The 19743-nt window shown below is 40.8% G+C and overlaps 1 protein-coding gene and 1 pseudogene across 4 annotated transcripts in view; one reads left to right on the forward strand and one right to left on the reverse strand.

The window, feature by feature from the left end:
• Positions 1–2848, reverse strand: part of TBC1D4 (TBC1 domain family member 4) — a 168795-nt gene extending 165947 nt beyond the window's left edge. Inside the window, exon 1 of one of the 3 annotated variants that reach the window (XM_081815037.1) lies at positions 1722–2848. In XM_081815037.1, the coding sequence (XP_081671163.1) occupies positions 1722–2219 (498 nt within the window). In that variant the 5' untranslated portion in view covers positions 2220–2848. The remainder of the gene's footprint in view (positions 1–1721) is intronic. The other 2 variants (XM_006733610.3, XM_006733614.3) reach the window with 2 other exon arrangements.
• On the forward strand, positions 1424–16613 carry LOC145720671 (V-type proton ATPase subunit E 1 pseudogene; annotated as a pseudogene). The gene is made up of 2 exons (XR_014143818.1): positions 1424–1796; positions 12840–16613. The product of XR_014143818.1 is annotated as a V-type proton ATPase subunit E 1 pseudogene (transcript).
• Positions 16614–19743: the final 3130 nt, after the last annotated feature.

Raw genomic sequence — 19743 nt, forward strand, 5'->3', positions numbered from 1 at the left:
GGGGGGGGGAGGGGGGAGGGCATGTTTTTAATTGATCCCCTAACAATGAATCTGGGAAGGACTCAACTGTCAAGAATTCAAAGTGCCATGACCCGTAAGCAAACTTTGACCATCAATGAAATTAGCCATGATGTATCATGTATCAGATCTGAAGAAAATAACTTTAACATAAACTACCCAAAATCATAAAACATTCCTTACAGTCCTGGGAAAATGCAATTTCTTCCTCCTTATTGACAGAACCCCAAAATCTTAATACAATAAAATTAGTGATAACTTCCAAATATAAAGAACATGCTGTACTCCCATTTCAACAGAGGTGAAAGCTAAAAATAAGCTTTGAACAAATAAGCACAAAGTGAAATTCATTTTAATCATGGTTGGAATGTTGAGACAATTTGTAAAAATGGTATTTTAACATACATCTAACTGCAGTCATATAAGTTAAAATTGCTCTCTTCATACTGGGAGTTTTGAATGTTAAAGTATTAAACTAGCTTACAAAATAACTGATGAAATCTAAGACAATGAGCTTTTATTTTCTTCAATTCAGCCACAGGCCTTTTGTAAAAAACTCTTTCAATTACAGATACTAAAATAATGAATTAAGAAAAAAAGCCTTATTTGCAGGATGTTTTTCTCCTTTGACTATTATTAATTCCCCAGCTATCAAAGGAACTGCCATAGGTTGCAACTGAGACTTTATTTATATTTAGACATTATTTTTCTAAAGAATCTAAAGTACTTTGCAAACATTAAAGAGTTATTTTTAGAATAGCATTTTGGGGGCTTATCACATAGTAAAAACTCTTTACACTTTTATTTTAAAACCAGTTTTCAAAGACACAATCACTGTTATAAAGTTTTGTTTAGATTCCCCTAGCCATTAGATAAAGGGGCGTGCCTGTTTTTAAGGAAGTAAAAATGCACTGTTTGGTAACAGACACCTCAATTTAGTAGACTTCGGAAAAATATTAGAAAATAGATTTTGGCCTCTTTTACGACACTGCTTTTTAAATCACCCAAGCTGGTATTGATTCTGTCTCCAATTAGTGCGTAAAAAAAACTGAAAAAAAAAAAAGTTTTCTTTCCATTCAACATCCTCAACATCTAAACGCAGATTCATGCTTGCTGACAATCTGACATCGTTGTCAACCAACTTTTCCCTAAACCCTGCTCCCAAATAGCCTCACAGCCCCCAGTCCTGCAAGTGCTGCTGTAACTAGGACTCAACGTTCCACGTGGGTTAAGGTGCAGGACTCGACCAAGCCTTACAGTGAGTGCAGGGCCTTGAGGACCCCAACTCTCTCCAGTGTCTCCTCTCACACAAGTACAGACGCAAACACAAGGCCAAAGCCAGGCTTCCCTCCTCCAGGCACACCCCAAACACCGCAGTCCTCCCGAGATGCGCGCTGCTCGCCGCGTCCTCCTGGGGCGCACCCGCTCCTCCACCACCCCGGGACCACTCTCCGCCTCCCTCCCTCTCTCCTGCTCCAGCGTGGGGTCCGCTCCCGCCACCCCGCCCACCCTCGAACGCTAGCTGCGCGACTCCTGGTCCTTGGGACCGGAGGAGCGGACGCTCGAGCGCGCCACGTGGAGGGCGCGCGCCAGCAGCCGGACCACAGTCAGTCAGCCCTTCCTGAGGCGCCCCAGTGTCTCCAGCCCGGCTATTCCTCCCCAGTGCGCCGGACCCTCCCCCGCGCCTCCAGCAGCCGTCTTGCCTGATTGGGGTCTGTGGCGCGGAAAACGTGGCAGGCCATCTGCGACTCAGGGTCGTCGGGCTGCGCCTTGATCAGGTAGGCAAAGTAGGTGAGATCGTGGCTGTTGTGAATGAAGCGCGAGATGTGCTGTGCCTTGTGCTCGAAGATGAACACCGCCGGGTTGGGCTGCGTCGCCGCGGGGCCTAGGCACCCCGCGGCCCCGACGCCCGGAGCGGGGACACAGCGCAGGAAAGGCGCGCTGAGCACCAGGAGCACCTCGCGGGCGGCCGGCGCCCCGCAGCCGCCCGCCTCGGGCTTCTGGCTGCGCCGACGGATCTCAGCCATGAGCCAGGGCAGCATGGGCAGCGTGGTCCTGCGGTCCAGGCACGACCCCCCCACGTACCACAGCCGAAACCGTTTGTCGCCCGGCTTCCCGGGGCCCGGCTGCGCAGGGGCGCCCGGCTCGGGCTCCAGAGGGTGCGGGAACGGCTCATCCTGAATGCAGCTGGGGGGCTCCATAACTCGCGCCTCACGAAGGCACCGAGGCGGCCGCGTAGGCGTGCCGCGCCCCCAACTCCCGCGCTAAAGGCGCCGCCGAAACTGTGCCAACTGCCGCACCCGACCCCCGCGCCCTCTTTGGCACGGCAAGACCACGAACTCCGCGCTTCAGCGGCCCTGCCCCATGCGGCACTCCCCCTGGCGCGGCTCGGAGGCTCGGGCGGCGGGCACGGCGGGGGCGTCCCGTAACCCGACTGGCAGGAGAGCGCGGGTTAAATCGTCATCCTCCTTCCTCGCGCTAGCGCCTAGGGAGCCGCACTTCCTCCTTCCTCCGCCGCGGGCACCGCGCTGCTGCCCGTCGCCGCCGGCTCCAGCGCCGCAGAGCCGCTGCGGCCGCCGCGCTCGCCCGGGGCAGGCAGACGGAGGCTGGGCGGGGAATGGGCTGTGGGCGGGCGGGTGACTTGGGGCGGAGCTGACTTCTACCAGGGTGACCGGCTGTCACCTGGAAGGTCGGGGCCGCCGGGCTTCGGCGCGATCAGTCCTCGGGAAGGGCCTGCGAGAACTGGTCCACTGGAAAACAACAAAACCAAAACGTGGCCACGCGGGGCCGCTCCCCCCTGCTGTCGCCGCGGCCCAGCTCGCGGCTCCTCCTCCCAACTGTTCCCGTCCCTCCCTCGCTCCTTCCTTCCTTCCAGGCTGCTACTTTAATCGGACTGCTACCCCGCCTCCCGTCCGGCGGGCGGAGAGCGTCGCCTGTAAAAGCTTTTCTTTTTTTTTTCCGTGAAGTCGCCTCTCCGCCTCTTCCTCCGGCCCCTGTCCCACCCCGCCCCTGGGGCAGCAGTCCTGCTGCGGGCGCGGGCACTGCCCGGATCTACACCGCCTCTCCAGGGTCGCCGACGTCTCCGTCCCCTTGCGCCTCCCTCCTGCCCCCTGGCGAGGGGGCCCCTCTCCAGTGGGCATTGGGATTTCTTTTTTACGAACAGTATTTGCATGGTTTCAGTTCTTTCTGAAGCTTGCATGATAATTTCTGAATCTTATTTCCAAATAACTACCCAAAAGAATCCTATTCTATCCATCACATATGCCCAGTCCAGAGGTTGAGTAGAGATTTCTCCTCTTTTATATGTAGTAATACATATTTCCAAGGTACTCAGAAGACATTTTAGGGATAATTTGATCATTCTAACTTTAAAGCAGAAAAAGAAGTTTGTTTTTTTTTTTCATTTTTGGCAAATTAGATTCTCGTTCTTTTTGCTCTTACCGAATTATGATGAAGAATTCGATAAGTAAAATAAATGGGAAAGACAGTGAAAGTTCCCAATTTTCCCCAAAGTAAGGAATGTAAACCCAAAACCCAAAGGTTTCTTACTGTTTTTAGTTTAATGGTATGCTCACTTTCTGTAAGGTCCTGGAGTTATTTTTTATCCTATTTATGTAAGATGACTATGAGCAGTTGCCATTATTCCTATGCTGAATTTCTGGTTGCACCCCGATGGTTCTCTTGTAAATAAGCATCTAAGCTCCAAGATGGAGCCTTGTTAATTGTTGAGGTTTAGTCACTTGGTTTAACCACTCCACCTCATCTTTGTGCAAAATAGACCCATGTCTTCAAGATGCAGTGAAAAGTTCCTGGAATACAGACCTTCTAGAACCTTACCAGTAACTCTCTTCTACAAATTCCATTTCCCTAGGCCACATATGTGAGATCCAAAAAAAGGCGGAGAAAAGAACAAAGATCTGGGGAGAGCATGGAAATTTGTGAGTTCTACCAAGTCAACCAGCTAGGGAGCTAGGACTGAATTTGAAACCCCCGCAGACCATTTCCTAATGGTAAAAGAAAGTGAAGCAATAAACTCCCACTTGTTGACAGAAAAACAGAATTATCTTTTATCACGTGATATCCTAACTGTGATTGCCTCCTGCTCAGCCTTTAGCCTTTTCTTTGTAACTTTTTTGTGATATTTATCTTACTATGCAGTGAGTATTATTACTGTCAACCACTATCTGATCCTCTCTGCATCCTGGCACGTGGGAAGATAGCTCTTCTATGCCCCCCTTAAATTTAGGCATGGGTCATAAGACTTGTTTTGGCAGTGAAGTGACTTGGGTCACATCTTCAATAGAAGCATTTAATTGCCAGTAGTTGCCTCTCCAGCCCACTGTTCCCCTCCAGTGGTCATCACAGAAACCTGTCCATATGGAGGTTGCTCATGATCAAAGCCCAGAATGCTGAGCCAACACAAGGACCGCTGTGCTGGAGAATCTCCTGGACCCACAGCACACTGCTTATGAGTGAAAAATAAACTTTCTGGTTCTGTTAAGCCACTGAGATTATGGGGTTGTTTGCTACCCTGTTGTTAATCTTCTCCTGTCCAATAAAATTATTATACTGTAGTATATTTATATGACTTGTCTTATTATCATTTATATATTTGGATTTATTACATGCATGAACTAGATGGTAAGTTATACTTACCCCCATTGTAGCACCCGTAGGACCTTACAGAATTGCATGCACATGAAAAGTACTCCATTATATATTTGATCACTGAATTTCTAAAAAGATAAGAAGACAAGACATAATTTTAAAATGTTTGGTAGGAATTACAAAGAATATGCAGGTTTATGATGTTTACTAAATGGTGGAGCAATAAATCAACCTCTGACCCCCAGCCCTTCCATTCTCAACCCCAGTCCACCCCCCAAAAAAGGGCTAAAGAATATGTTCAGAAAAACATTTCCAATAATCTGCAAGAAATATCTCCTGAATTAGTCTTATAGGCACCACCACCTGTGATACCCAAAAGTGAACTCTTACATTAAACAAAAAAATAGTGCTTTTCTAACATCCCAATCTAAATTAATGGTGTCACCGTTAATTAGAAGTGGTAAGATCTGGTCAAATCCTAGTTAAAAAATTTATGCCAGGGGCGCCTGGGTGGCTCAGTAACTGCTTTCGGCTCAGGTCATGATGCTGGAGTCCCTGGATCGAGTCCCGCATCGGGCTCCCTGCTCGGTGGGGAGCCTGCTTCTCCCTCTGACCCTCCCCGCTCTCATGTGCTCTATCTCTCTCATTCTCTCTGTCTCAAATAAATAAATAAAATCTTTAAAAAAAAAAAATTTATGCCACATGAGAAATATAAAAGCCTGAGCTAGTGTGGTGTGTAAGACTGGAAAGGTTTGTTGCAATCTCTTGATCGTTCTAACTTTAAAGCAGAAAAAGAAGTGTTCTTTTTTTTTTTCATTTTTAGCAAACTAGATTCTCGTTCTTGTTTCCTTGCTGCTAAGACTTTGTGCTCTCTCTATCTCTCTGACTCTCTCTTTCTCTCTATTCCATTCTGTGTCACTGTCCAACATCTACTTTTCTTCTCTGCTTAAAAATCTCTAAAAGAAGATACATTTTTTTGAAGCTCAAAACACAAATCTTTCTAGTCTTATATCTGGTTCCTGTCTCCCCTACTCCCACATCCAGTCAGCCTCTCCATCCACAACCACATATGTGCTCACTCTCTGGGGCTTCGTAGGCACCTTCCTCTCCCAGTTGCTCTTCTTCCTATAACCCCCCAACTGTGGAATTCCCCCTTGCCCATCCCTGTCCTTCACTACTTGAATATCCATTCATTGTTCAAGACCCAACTCAAAACTCACTGTTCTGTGAACCTGTTTCTCATCTCCCCAGAGTCAGTGGCCATCTCTTCTTTGCTCTTTTTTTATGCATTCCACTATTATAGCTCTTAACACATTCTTTGTAATTATCGGGTGATTTGTCTGTGTGTCCCCCTACCAGCTACCAAGGGCATTTTGAGAGAGGGATTATTTTTGTTGTTGTTGTTCCATGTTTTCCTCCAGCAAGGTAGCTGACATGTAATAGGTTCTTTTTTTTTTAATTTATTATTATTATTTTTAATGTAGTGTTCCATGATTCATTGTTTGCGTCTAACACCCAGTGCTCCATGCAATACGTGCCCTCCTTAATACCTGTCACCAGGCTAACCCATCCCCCCAGCACCCTCCCCTCTAAAACCCTCAGTTTGTTTCTCAAAGTCCATAGTCTCCCATGGTTCGTCTCCCTCTCCGATTCCCCCCCTTCATTAGCACTCACCATAGCACATACCCTCCCCAATGTCTATCACCCAGACACCCCATCCCTCCCACCCCTCACCACTCCAGCAACCCTCAGTTTGTTTCCTGAGATTAAGAATTCCTCATATCAGTGAGATCATATGATACATGTCTTTCTTTGTTTGACTTATTTCACTTAGCATAATACCCTCCAGTTTCATCCACGTTGTTGCAAATGGCGAGATTTCGTGGGTTTTTTTGATGGCTGCATAATTTTCCACCATATATATATATACCACATATTCTTTATCCATTCATCTGTTGACGGACATCTTGGCTCTTTCCACAGTTTGGCTATTGTGGACATTGCTGCTATAAACATTGGGGTGCATGTACCCCTTCGGATCACTACATTTGTATCTTTGGGGTAGATACCCAGTAGTGCAATTGCTGGGTCATAGGGTAGCTCTATTTTCAACTTTTTGAGGCACCTCCATACTGTTTTCCACAGTGGCTGCACCAGCTTGCATTCCCACCAACAGTGTAGGAGGGTTCCCCTTTCTCCACATCCTCGCCAACATCTGCCGTTTCCTGACTTGTTAATTTTAGCCATTCTGACTGGTGTGAGGTGGTATCTCATTGAGGTTTTGATTTGGATTTCCCTGATGCCGAGTGATATTGAGCGTGTAATATGAATTGAATAAATAGCAAATTAGAATTGAAGAAACCAAAGATTATGAAGAGAGTTTTAATATCACAGAAGTGATATACCAAATGATATAATTGGCTTATTTCATAAACATACTAAATATATCTACCAACTAACTATAAAGTACTAGAAAATATAGATGCCTTCCAACAATTGTAATGGAGCTCTGAGTGGAGGTGGCAAATAAAGCACAAGAGTTTGTGACTGAATAAAATTTTGAGATAATAAGAGGGTTTTTCCTCCATTGTTCCCTGTGACCTTCCCTCAACCCCGAAATCCAGGACACTGAATCTTCTCTGCTCCAGGGGAAGGATGACACAGCAAAATACAGATAACAAAAGATACCATTCTTAGCCTTGAGGTCTCAAAAGCTAAGGACCTGGGAAAGGCAAAAGATGTAGAGTATGTGCTCTGTGTCGGTTTCTCCTGCTCTAGATACTTGAAGTTTTCCCAAACTTGGGAGATGGAGATGAAGAAGGAATAAGTAAGAGGTAACTACTAGGGAACCAAAATACAATGTATGACTTCCAAACCAGTAGAATATTTATCCATCCAGTGGAAAAGGAAAGGGAATAAGAAGGAGGAAAAAAGGAAACAAAATTAAAATATGATAAATAGAAAATTTACAATAGTATGGCTAAACTAACTCCAAATAGTAACTATAATAAATGTAAATTAGTCTAACCCACCAAAAGATAACAACTTAATGATCCAGAATCTGTTGTTTACAGAATCACTTTAAAAACACAGCCATATGGAAAATGTGCAATAAATACATAGAAGAAAATATATCAGGCACAGAATGAAAAGAAAACCAGAGTAGTGGTTTCATATCCAATTAAATAGAAATTGAGGCTAATGAAGGGGGTCACAAAGAAAGATTTGCCAGTGAAAGCACTAAGAAGATATTTTTAAACACATATGCACTAAGGAAATTGCTTTCAAATACATAAAACAACTAAGAGAGTGACAGGAAAAATAAATACATCAACATTTTTAGTTGGTGATTTTAACAAATCATTTTCAGATACAGTGAGATTAAATAAACTAAGTATAATCAGATCTATAAATTTGATGAATAGAAAATTCAAAATTTTTATACAGTACCTGTGAAAGAAACAAAAAATGACAATACACTATGTCACATGATTGTGACCCATAAATTCCGAAGAATTGTTATCATATAGATCATGTTTTCTGATTATTATTCAAGGTAAATTAAAGATTTTATTTATTTGGGAGAGAGAGAGGGCAAGAGTGAGAGAGAGAGAGCAAGAGTAGGGGGAGGGGCAGAAGGAGAGGAAGAAGCAAACTCCCACTGAGCAGGGAGCCCAACTTTGGGCTCGATCCCAGGACTCTGAGATCATGACCTAAGCCAAAGGCAGATGCTTAACCCACTGAGCCACCCAGGTGCTCCTTAATACATGGAATTAAATGATAAAAGTAATTTAATGTCAAAAATTGTCAAATACATGTAAATGTATTGATGAAAATAAATAATAAAATCAAATTAAAAAAAAAAGAATGGGGATGCCTGGGTGGCTCAGTCAGTTAAGAGTCCACCTTGGGCTCGGGTCATGATCCCAGGGTCCTGGGATCAAGCCCCAAATCAGGCTACTTGCTCAGCCGGGAGCCTGCTTCTCCCTCTGCCTGCCGCTCCCTCCTGCTTGTGCATTCTCTCTCCCCGCCCCCGACAAATAAATAAAATCTTTAAAAAAAAAAAAAAATGAATGAATGAAAGTAAATGAACTAAAAGTTCAACTTAAAAAAATTGAAAAAATGTCATGGAGAAGCCCAAAGAAATATGAGGAGAAAGTAATAGAGATAAGTTTAGAAATTAGGAAAATAAAAAATGGGAAAACAATAGAAGGGAATAGCAAATAATAGTCTCTTCATGTCTATTGATCATCTGTATTCCTCCTTGAAGAACTTGGTGTTAATATCTTTTGTCTTTTTTTTTTTTTTTAAACCAGGGTCAAATTATAGAATTGTCCTGTATTAGGTTATTAGGGATAGTAACATTTTGTCCAAAATATATTTCATATGTTTTTCCCAGTTTATCATTTATCTTTTTTGAATGTAACAAAAAGAGGGAATACAGATTTTTTTTCAAACATTCATGGAATATTGAAAGAAATTACACCTGCCACAAATTTAGCTAGTTATTCATTTACACCAGCCCACACCCCAAATATAGGCATTACTTATTAATGCTCTTGACAGATAAATGGATGGCAAGAATTATAAAAGTGCCATTTTTTTTAAATTAGGAATTTGAAGCACAAAATAAGTGGGTAATGAAAGTAATGTGATAGAAAATGAATGGAATGAATAGCAACTGATTGCTAATCAAATGCACAGTGCTTTGCAAACAGAAGGTGATTAATAAATGTCTGGTGAATGAATGGATTTAAAGCTCTCCCAAATGCCAAAGGACAGAATCAGTTAGTTTCAGAAGTTAAAAATTTCTACAGAGGAAACAGATTTTTCTTTTACCATAAGGCTGAGATAATTTTACAATACCTATTTTTGTCTGACTGTATAATTCAGAAGTGCCTCGAGTTATCTAAAAAATTCGGTTGTTATAAAACCTATTTGAGGGGTGAAAGGAAACAGAATTAAAATGAACATTTATTTAATGCATGCTCTCAAGTCAAACAGCTCCAGACCTCAACGAAGCATATGAAATCAGCCACACGTCGTGAAGTACTGCATATTTGAGTGAAGACAGTAGTGTAGCGAGATTAGATATTTTCCCCACTAAACACTCCTTTATCATTGAATGAAATTTCACATTTATGCTCTTCAAAATTGTGCAGATTTACATGGGTATTATTGACTATTTTCTCTTGAACTTGGTGACATTTTTTGCCACCAAAAGCATATTGATATTACAATAAAACTGTCCCCTTGTAAGACTTCTTGCTTACTTACTATTTCTAATGGGCCCTAAGAAGCTTAAAAAGGAATCTATTTTAAGTCTGTCATGGATGAACTGGTTCATATTTTCCTTGATGATTTTAAAATGCAACTTTCAAGCTTCTAATATAATGCAGATTAAAATGAACAAATATACAAATAGTATTTTTAAAACCCATTATTGTTTGGAATAGGTAACATACGTAGATGGTAGAAAATTCAAAAAGTTACAAAAAATAGGGGCAGCTGGGTGGTTCCGTTGGTTCAGCATCCAACTCTTGATTTCGGCTCAGGTCATGATCTAAGGGTCGTGAGATCAAATCCCGTGTGAGGAATCTGTGCTCAGCAGGAAGTCTGCTTGAAGATTCTCTCCCTTTGTCCCTCCCCCTGCTCACACTCTCTCTCTCTCTCTTAAAAAAATAAGGTTACAAAAAACATAAATATAGCAAAATACAAGCCTTCCTTCTACTCCTTTCCCCAGCAACCCATTTTTTTCCTGGAAGTAGCCATTTTTACACATTTATTTTATATGGATCTAAAAATGAGATAATAGCCACCATTTGTTGAGTATTTACTCTGCACAAAGAATCCTCATGACAGTCATGTGGGATTGGTAGTACTATTATTTTTTCTTTTTTTTTAAGGAGATATATGCCATTTTTGCTGTGGCCTCTTCTCTAGGATTAGCTATGGAGAGTCTGTTCTGCCAGTCTTGGGTTGTTCTCTGGGTTATTTACACTGATGTGGGTGTTATCTAGGTTTATCTGTGGGATGAGGAGAGCTTGGAAATCTTGTGGGTTGTTTCTACTAACTCAACCAGTTTGGGAGCTAGGATTAAATTTGGAACCCCAGCAGACCATTTCCTAATGGTAAAAGAAAGTGAAGCAATGAACTTCACTCATTGACAGAAAAACAGAAGAATTGTCTTTTATCACATGACATCCTAACTGTGATTGCCTCCTGTTCTAAAAGCCTTCAGCCTTTTCTTTGTAACTTTTTTGTGATGTTCAGCTTACTATGCAGTGAGTATTAGTACTGTTTACCAATATTTGATCCTCTCTGCATCCTGACACATGGGAAGATAGCTCTTCTCTGCCCCCCTTAAATTTAGGCATGGGTCATAAGACTTGTTTTGGCAATGAAATGATTTGGGTCACATCTTCAGTAGATGTTACTGAGAGGCTAGAACCTGCCAGTCTGGAATATAAACTATCTCTTATTTACAGGTTCTTAAGCAAATAAGGTTCTCAAATTAAGACATGGCCTAAGGATAAAGGTCAAATCAAAGGTATGGCCGTAGACACTTTTTTAAGGCTTCTAAGGAATTTAAATTGGTGCTTTCTCAGCTAAACAAAATGGCATTTTGAAAGCACAAAGATACAGTCCTACAGAAGCCTGATACCAAAGTAGCAATACATCAGTCTAAAAGGAGAAAACTGTTTTAAAAAACAACTGTGGCTTTGGCTTCTAGAGCATGGTGTGGGCTTTGATCTGAAATATAGAAAGCCCGCAGAGTTCTAAGGGAATTGTATTAGCAAAAGTACTACCAGGCTAGATTCATAGAGACCATGAGTATTCAGATTTTAAAGAGGTTTCTGGACCCCTAACTTTACACAGACAGAAACAGGCTGAGAAGTTATTCAACAGGCATATGAGGAGATGCAATGGAATTGGGCATTTGGAATTTTATGTAACTGTGGGATATCAGAGCAGAGGAATCAGAGGAGTTAAACTACGGTCCTGAATCTTAGGAGAGAGATATGGGCTAGATATATAAGTTTGAGAGTCTTTAGCACATAGTAAAAATACAAAAGTACAAATACAAGCTTTGAGCCTTGATTGAAGTATAGGTAAAATGTTAGGACCCCCACATCACATTATTCAATGAGAACCCCAAATAGAAACAAAATTGTTGACACAAGTGCTTTTGAGAATGCAAGGCACTGGGCTAGTTTTACAACACTGTCATATCAGTCAGGTTCCTGAAAAGAGAAAAAAAAAATCACTGTAAATGAGTTCAAATTAAGACTTGAATGAAAGGAGTAACAAAGGTGGGGATGATATGATGGGAAAAAACAGAATATCAAGGGATTTGAGATACTTGCAACAATGGGAAACTATTATTACACCTAGGACCAAAAAGTCAATAATAAAAAAACTGTTAATGGAATCTCATGGGAGGCACAGCCCAGCAGAACCTTTAGCTGGGAAGGGACACAACTACTGCCCGAGATGTGGCACTGAGCAGGACAGGAGCAGAGAAGAAATACCCTGACCTTGCTGTCCTCCTGTGTTACATCTCCTGCTGGTGTATCTCCCAGTGGACAAACCAAAGGAGCACAGGGGATATAGTTCTCAAAGGACAGTCTTCCAAGGCATAAAGCAAAGGAGAGAAGGGCAGACAATGTATCTAGATAAGTAAATGGAGAATAACGCAGGTGTTAAGATAAAGGAGAAGATTTAATAATATTTATAAATCATATATCATAAACCCACAAAGAATATGCAGCACTAGCCAGGTGGGAAGAAGGCTATGTTCAATTTACATATACAGGTTCTGCCCCTTATAAATATGAATCACTGGACAGTTTACTGAGAAGGACAAAAAGAACCTTTTTTGTGATAGTCTACCTTTTAATTACAAAAGGATTACCATCATCATCTTCTTCGGAATGTAACATTAACTCAAGGAAATAGATACTGTTTGTTTTCCATTTTGTTATGATCATGTATTTTTGCACTACATCAGTATTGTGTGAAACTTCATTGTTGTAACAATTGACTGTACGCTGTACACATCTATGTTGTAAAATATACCCAGCACTGGGATGACTAAGATACTACTATAAACCTAATAACTTTCTTTTGTCCCTCCACTGGTATTTAATTGGCATGAAATAGATTGCTAATCAGGGTTCATTCACAGATTTATTTTGACCTTCTCCTTATAGGCCTATTTAAACAAAGCAGTCTTTGAGATTCCAGCAGCTTCATGTCAACACAATGTCAAGTATCTTTCCTACATGATATGGATGATAATTACAGTCTTAGAAGCTGATGACATCAACCATAATGTGCTGACAAAGAGAAGGAAAGATTGCCCAGGAAACCCTGAGGAACATCAACACTGAAGAGAAATACAGACCAAAATGTAGCTTGCAAAAAGACTGAGAAGGATGAACCAGATGCATAGGGAGAATGTGGTATCATAGAAACCCTGTGAAAGAAGAAGTGGCCCACATTTTTAAAAGCTGCATACAGATCAAAGTGAGAACTGAAGTGGTTCCATGCAGTTTAGCCACAAGCTGGTTCTTGGTGACCACAGTGAAAGCACTTTTACTGGGAGCCATAAGAGCAGTAGCTAGAAATCTGTGGGTTGCCGAATGAGTAAGATAGGCAGACATGAGAACACTGAGTACAGACCGTGTTTTAGAGATGTTTGGCTTTGAAGAGAAGAACTACAGGCTAGTAGCTGAAGAAGGAGGTATTGTGAAAGATTTTTCTTTTCAGTTGGTTTGGCCTAGTTGATTTTTCACTGGGAGAGAGCATTGAGCATGGTTAAAGGCTATTGGGAAGGAGCCAGTGGAATGAGAGCAGTTGAATCTACAAAAGAGAGAATGGATAGAGCATGCTGTCTGTTACAAAGTAGATACTCATTAAGTGTTTATTAAGTAAAGGAGTAAATTCCTTGACAAGACAGGAAGTCGTTTAATCCAGAAACCAGGTGAAGGAATTATCCTTAAACAAGTGGTAGGATATCTCTTCTATCAAAAAAGCCAAGAAAAGGAAGTAAGTGTGGATACAGGTCATTTGGTAGATGTTGTATGAAGAACTGGAGAAATTTCCATCAGATGACTTCTATTTTCTCTGTGAAATGAAAGATGGGATCATCTCAGGGAAATAAAAGTATACTGGAACCATCAAGAAGAATGAAAAAGGTTGATGAAATAGTTTCGTGTTCTGAAAAGAAGCTTCAGAGGAAAGCCCTTTAGGCACCTGTCCGCCTCTGCAGTACATGTGGTGGCTCGTGAAAGGGGTTGTCCCGCATATACTCCCCATACTGGGCCTCAGTATTGAATCCAATCATCTGGCACCTTTACCGGTTCCTCCCTCACTTGAAACTCTAGACCATGAACTTCAATATTTGTTCTCTCCTTTATTTTCATGGCGGTGCTCCACCAGATTTGAAACATGACAGCTCCTGAGAGTCCACAGCCTTCGACGGTTCTGCCTCCCTACCTGGACAGTGTTTCATCATGCCCCCTTGAGGACATTTCTTACAGCTCATTACAGTTCTGACACCTGGCTACCCAGATGCTGGGTAACCATCAAGGCACTCACCAATCTTCAAAGGAGCAAACTGAGCATAAGATGTAAAAAGTGAGATACACCTACTTCACAGTCTACACAGTCCCTTTTCACAGAACTAGGGTCATCTTTGGGCAGAGGATCAAGGGCCCCAGAAGCCTGCCCTTAGGCCCCTGCTCTATCCTCCTAAGAGCTTAAACCCTCCACTTTCCCACATGGCTGATGGTGGAAAGGACTTCTCCCTCCGAGAGGAGATCTTGCTTCAAAATCTACAGCACTCTGACCTTAGCCCATGGCATCAACAGGAAATAATATAATACAGAAAACTTAGCACTCCCTTGAAAAAGAAAATAGTCGTAAGATGAGTGGTTTTGTTACACAATCAGAGGAACTGCCAAATCTGTCTAAGGATAAATATTACCACCCAACATGAAAATTGAACAGAAGATTGAATAAACTATATGTTGATTTGTAGTCATTACCTAACCAATAAACAATATGTATAGAATGCATTTTTTTTTTTTACAAACTCTAGGGAATTTTAAATAAGTTCTTCTCAAAATTTAGCTTCATAGAGAACTTGGCCAAAATAGCAGATTATCTAATAGTGAGATTACTAAAGAGAAGACAGTGAAAAAGGTGGCCTAGAAAATTTATTAAGCAAATGGATGAAGGGAGGGGATGAAAGAAAGATACAAACGATGGTTGAGGGGTTAAAAATACTGCAAGAAGTGGTGGGACTGTTTCTGGATTAGTTACTAAGTTTTCACAACTGTTTGCTCTAATGTGTGTGCAACAGATTAGTTAGACGAGGCCATATTTTTCAGGGTTATGGCTGTAACTCTAGAGAAGAATTATTAAACTCTGCTTTGGATTATTAAACTCCATACATAACTTTTATTAAAATTCCACTCCTTTCTGAGCTACCCATTATGATATTCCTTGTTCTAAAATAATTCTCCTTTGTTAAGTGATCCATTGCTTTCCTTAAAAAAAAAGAAGGCAGTGAGAAGCAGATCTCTGGAAGAGATCTATTTCTTCTTTTTTTTCTTGTTACTCTGCAAAAACAACAGAAGGATTCCTGGAATAAGGGAAAATTTATCTTTTTGGACCTCCCCCATTGTAAAAGTGTGGGAAAACTTATATCATTTTCAAAATAAGCAGTAAAAAGAACTGCGGCCAAATTTCATGCAAAATTATTATAAGAAGAAAAGGAATAAGGGGCAGAATAAAATCCCCATACACTATGATGAAAACACTTCAGAAAGACATGCCAACAAATTGGGAAACTGTAAAATCTAGTATTTCAAAATAAGCTAAAAAATTTTAAGAAAAGTATAAAAGCCATTAAAAAAAACCACATAAATTAGCATTAGAAAAACTCAAAAAATGCAAAATAAGAACCTGGGGTTTTATTTTATTTATTTTTTTAAAGTTTTATTTATTTATTTTTAGAGAGAGAGAGTGGAGGGGGGAAGGGCAAAGGGAGAGAGAGAGAGAATGAATCCTCAAGCTGACTCCCCTCTGAGCGCTGAGCTGGTTGCTGGGCTCAATCCCATGAACCTGAGATCATGACCCCAATCCGAAATCAAGAGTCGGACACTACACCAACTAGCCACTCAGGAGCCCCAGAATCGGGGGTTTTAAAGCAAAGATGCAAAGAACTTTGCTAAATCTCTTTCATTTGTCCCTTCAAAGATTAACTTGAGCCAACTCTTAGGTTTTGCCATGGCCCTCAGCAAGATGGACACACAATAGCAGATTTGGCATGATAGCTTTCATTGAACAAGAACACAATGAGAAAGCAGAAGGAAAAGAGGCAAAGGCAAAGGAAATGTAAAGCACTAGAAAGGTTCTCTTGTGCAAACAAAAAGACTAAATGTGACAGAATATCACGAAAGGAAAAAATGCAGATTGTGTAGCAGAAGGAAATTTAAATGCCTAACTTGAACCAAGCAAATTTAAAAGTCTTCTGAGCCAGAAATGACCTTATTACAGACCTAAGAGAAGCAAAACAGATGCTCAACAAAGTGGTAAAATGTACAATGAGGCACTGAGTGCTGGAAGCACCGCCCTCCTGCTATAGCTTCCAATGACTGTTCATTGAATCAGGACTTCCTTTTAGTAAAGGCTAAAGTGTAAAAAATGATCCGTATAGGCAAAATTGCTGAAGTCTAAATTGATCAGGAGGCCTACCTGTCTGAGTAAATAGCCAGCTGTGTTGAAATCCATAATGGAGGTCACAAAATAAAGTTTTCCAATACCTTAAAAAGCCAGCTGGATCTCTTAGTTCAGGAATGATGCCAGAAGTATGGTGAGCCTTGTTTGATATGAATAGCAACAGAAAGTTTTGGGATTAAGCCTGTGGGAGGTGGAGCTTTCTCCGCTGCATATGACTATATTATGAAAGCATCTGATATTTGGAAAAACAAGATTTTCTATGTCACCCCCTCTTTGTTCTGATATAGTTCTATATTTATCAGTGGAATACCTCTTCCGTAGCTATTGCCTTTGTTCTAACCATTAACGTAGGGAAAAAGATGTACTTGAACAAACAGGAACATGCCTCCAATTCTAGAAGTAATACAACTTTCAGTGGTTTTGAGCATGAGGTAGAGGGGATCAGACAATGGTTGTATGACTTACCCAGTCTTCTGCCCACTCTCTAACTCCAGAGATCGAATTTACAAAGTTTTAAGTAAGACAGACCAGAGACTGGACTCGAGTCCTCTCAGTCCTGACCACAAAATACAGCGCTCCCTGATAGCTGAAACCCTATGCTTCTTGAGTAGCATGACCTACAGGAGTGCAGAAGCAGGATGCTTACCAAAGGAGGGACTCCACTAGGAAGACTGGCAAAGACCAAACCAAACCAGTCTGCACCAAGGTGGACTCCAGGGCTGACCTTTTCACTGACTTGTTCCCTCATTATAATACTAAAAAGCACACTCAGGGGTGGGGATTTAACATGCTAATGAGACATGATGATGCATGGCAAAACATGTTCTGTCCACTGAAACTTTGTGCCCAACTTCCTGTATCTCCCTGCCCCTACATGCTTAGATATCCCTCCTTTCCCACCTCAATCTCTTTAAAAATTTTCCCCAGCCTTTGTTTGGAGAGCCAGCATGAAGGACTTTTTCCTTCGTGCTGTCTCCTTTGTGCTCAAGCATAAGCCCTGATAAAAGCCTTGCCTGGAACTTCCAACTTGGTCTCTAGGATATTTCTATTGCTTGGAGAGCCCAGGAACCTGAGTGGGTAACATAAGCCCCTCTAAGTCTCTGCTATTTTGATTTAATATGCATGTGGCAAGCATTCATTATAGCAGGAGTGGCTTCTGTTATTTGGGCCTAGTAATTTCCCTCATATGTAAATGTGCTTTATTTAATACAACAAAAGGTTTATGTGGGGAAAAATGAGGGACCTCAGGACATAACTTAAAAAAAAAATTTAAGGAAACATAAACAAGAAACACAAGAGCATATAAAAGCAACAAATACTGTTTTAGTGGAAATCGAAGTTTAAGAGGAGAAAAATGTTAAAAATCAAAAAGAAATGAAGAAGGAGGTGAAACAGATTTGAGAGAAAGTAACAGATAAAAAAGACAAGTTCCTACATATGTATGCCAGAAGTACCCAAGGGAAAGAACCAGAGCAATAGAATAGAACAAAGTAATCCAAGAAAATTTTCCTGAAGGAAACAAAACAAAACAAAAAAGCCTAGAAAATATATTGAAAAGCATACCTGGAAACAGTGACACCAAAATGGCCAACATCAAGAATTGTTCTAGTAAAACAAATGAATTTTAAAGAAAAACTTTATTCTTTTGTAACAAGGCAAACAACAACAACTAATCACTTATGAGAGAAAGGATATCAATTGCCAGATCTTTCTACCTCAACCCTTTATGGGTTGAAGATAATAGAGTGACATATTTAACACACTCAAGGCAAGAAAATGTGACCTAAGGGTTTTGTACCATGCAAACTTATATTCCAGAATAAAGACCATAGACAAACAGTTATAAACATTAATGAACAAAACAAATATTGTTTCCATGCCCCTTTCTATCTACTAGAGAATGAGCTTCAAACAACCAAAATGGCTAGACAGACTTTGACATCAACATCAGGACTGGTGGTAAGCATTGCATATATATTGACCTATGGAACTAAGACTAAATAATGGATATAAAGGAGAGAGTATAATATGTTATTGGTCACATAGTCTAATAAGGTAGACAATACAACTATCAAACATAGGAGGAGTAGGTGTGAGATGGGGAGAACATATGAAAAGTAGGAAAAGCTAGCTGATTACCTTATAGCTATTACCTGGAAATAGGATATTACTTCACTTCAGATGCTGGGAGAGAGAAAGAGGAGGAGGGAAGAAGAGGTGGTTAGCCAATTTCAATTATTTCTCATAGTAGAGAACAAAAAGAAAATTACTAAGGGTATGATATAAAGGTATTAGTATACAAACAGCCATCCAAGCAAAAATACAAATTTTACCAGTAAAAGAAATGCTGAGAGAAAGAGAGAAGGAGGGAGGGAGTAAGGAGAGAGGAAACAAAGATTATTTGTATAAAACACTTACTATGTATGTATAAATATAATATGAAGACAATATGGCAGTATGGAAGTCCTAGCCAGAGCAATTACACAAGAAAAAGAAATAAAAGGCATCGAAATTGGAAGGAAAGAAGTGAAACTGTCACTATTTGCAGATGACATGATACCATATACAGAAAATCTGAAAGACTCCATCAAAAAACTGTTAGAACTAACAAAAGACGGGGCACCTGGGTGGCTTAGTCGGTTAAGCATCTGTCTTCAGCTCAGGTCATGATCCCAGGGTCCTGGGATCGAGTCCCGCATCAGGCTCCTTGTCAGTGGGGAGCCTGCTTCTCCCTCTCCCTCTGCCCCTCCCACTGCTCGTTCTCTCTCTTTTCTCTATTTAAAAAAAAAGTAATAAAAAAAAGAACTAACAAAAGAGTTCAGTAAACTTGCAGGATACAAAAGTAATATACAGGGGCGCCTGGGTGGCTCAGTCGGTTAAGCGACTGCCTTCAGCTCATGCCATGATCCCAGGGTCCTGGGATTGAGCCCCACATCCGGTTCCCTGCTCTGCAGGAAGCCTGCTTCTCCCTCTCCCACTCCCCCTGCTCATGTTCCCTCTCTCACTGTCTCTCTGTCAATTAAATAAATAAATAAAATCTTTAAAAAAAAAGTAATATACAAAACTCTGTCGTTTTATGCATTAATAATGAACTATCAGAAAGAAAAGTTAAGAAAACAATCGCATTTGCAATTGCATCAAAAAGAATCAAATACGGGAATAAATTTATCTAAGGAGATGATAGATTTATATACTGAAAATTGTAAGACATTAATGAAAAAAGTTGAAGAAGACACAAATAAATGGGATGATAGTCCATGCTCATGGATTAGAATAATTAATATTATTAAAATGTGTATAATAACCAAAGCAATCTATAGATTCAATGCAATTTTATCAAAATTCCAATGGCATTTTTCACAGAAA

Source organism: Leptonychotes weddellii, chromosome 3 (genome assembly GCF_054177405.1).
Source record: "Leptonychotes weddellii isolate Sample4059 chromosome 3, ASM5417740v2, whole genome shotgun sequence".
NCBI classification, from domain to species: Eukaryota; Metazoa; Chordata; class Mammalia; order Carnivora; family Phocidae; genus Leptonychotes; species Leptonychotes weddellii.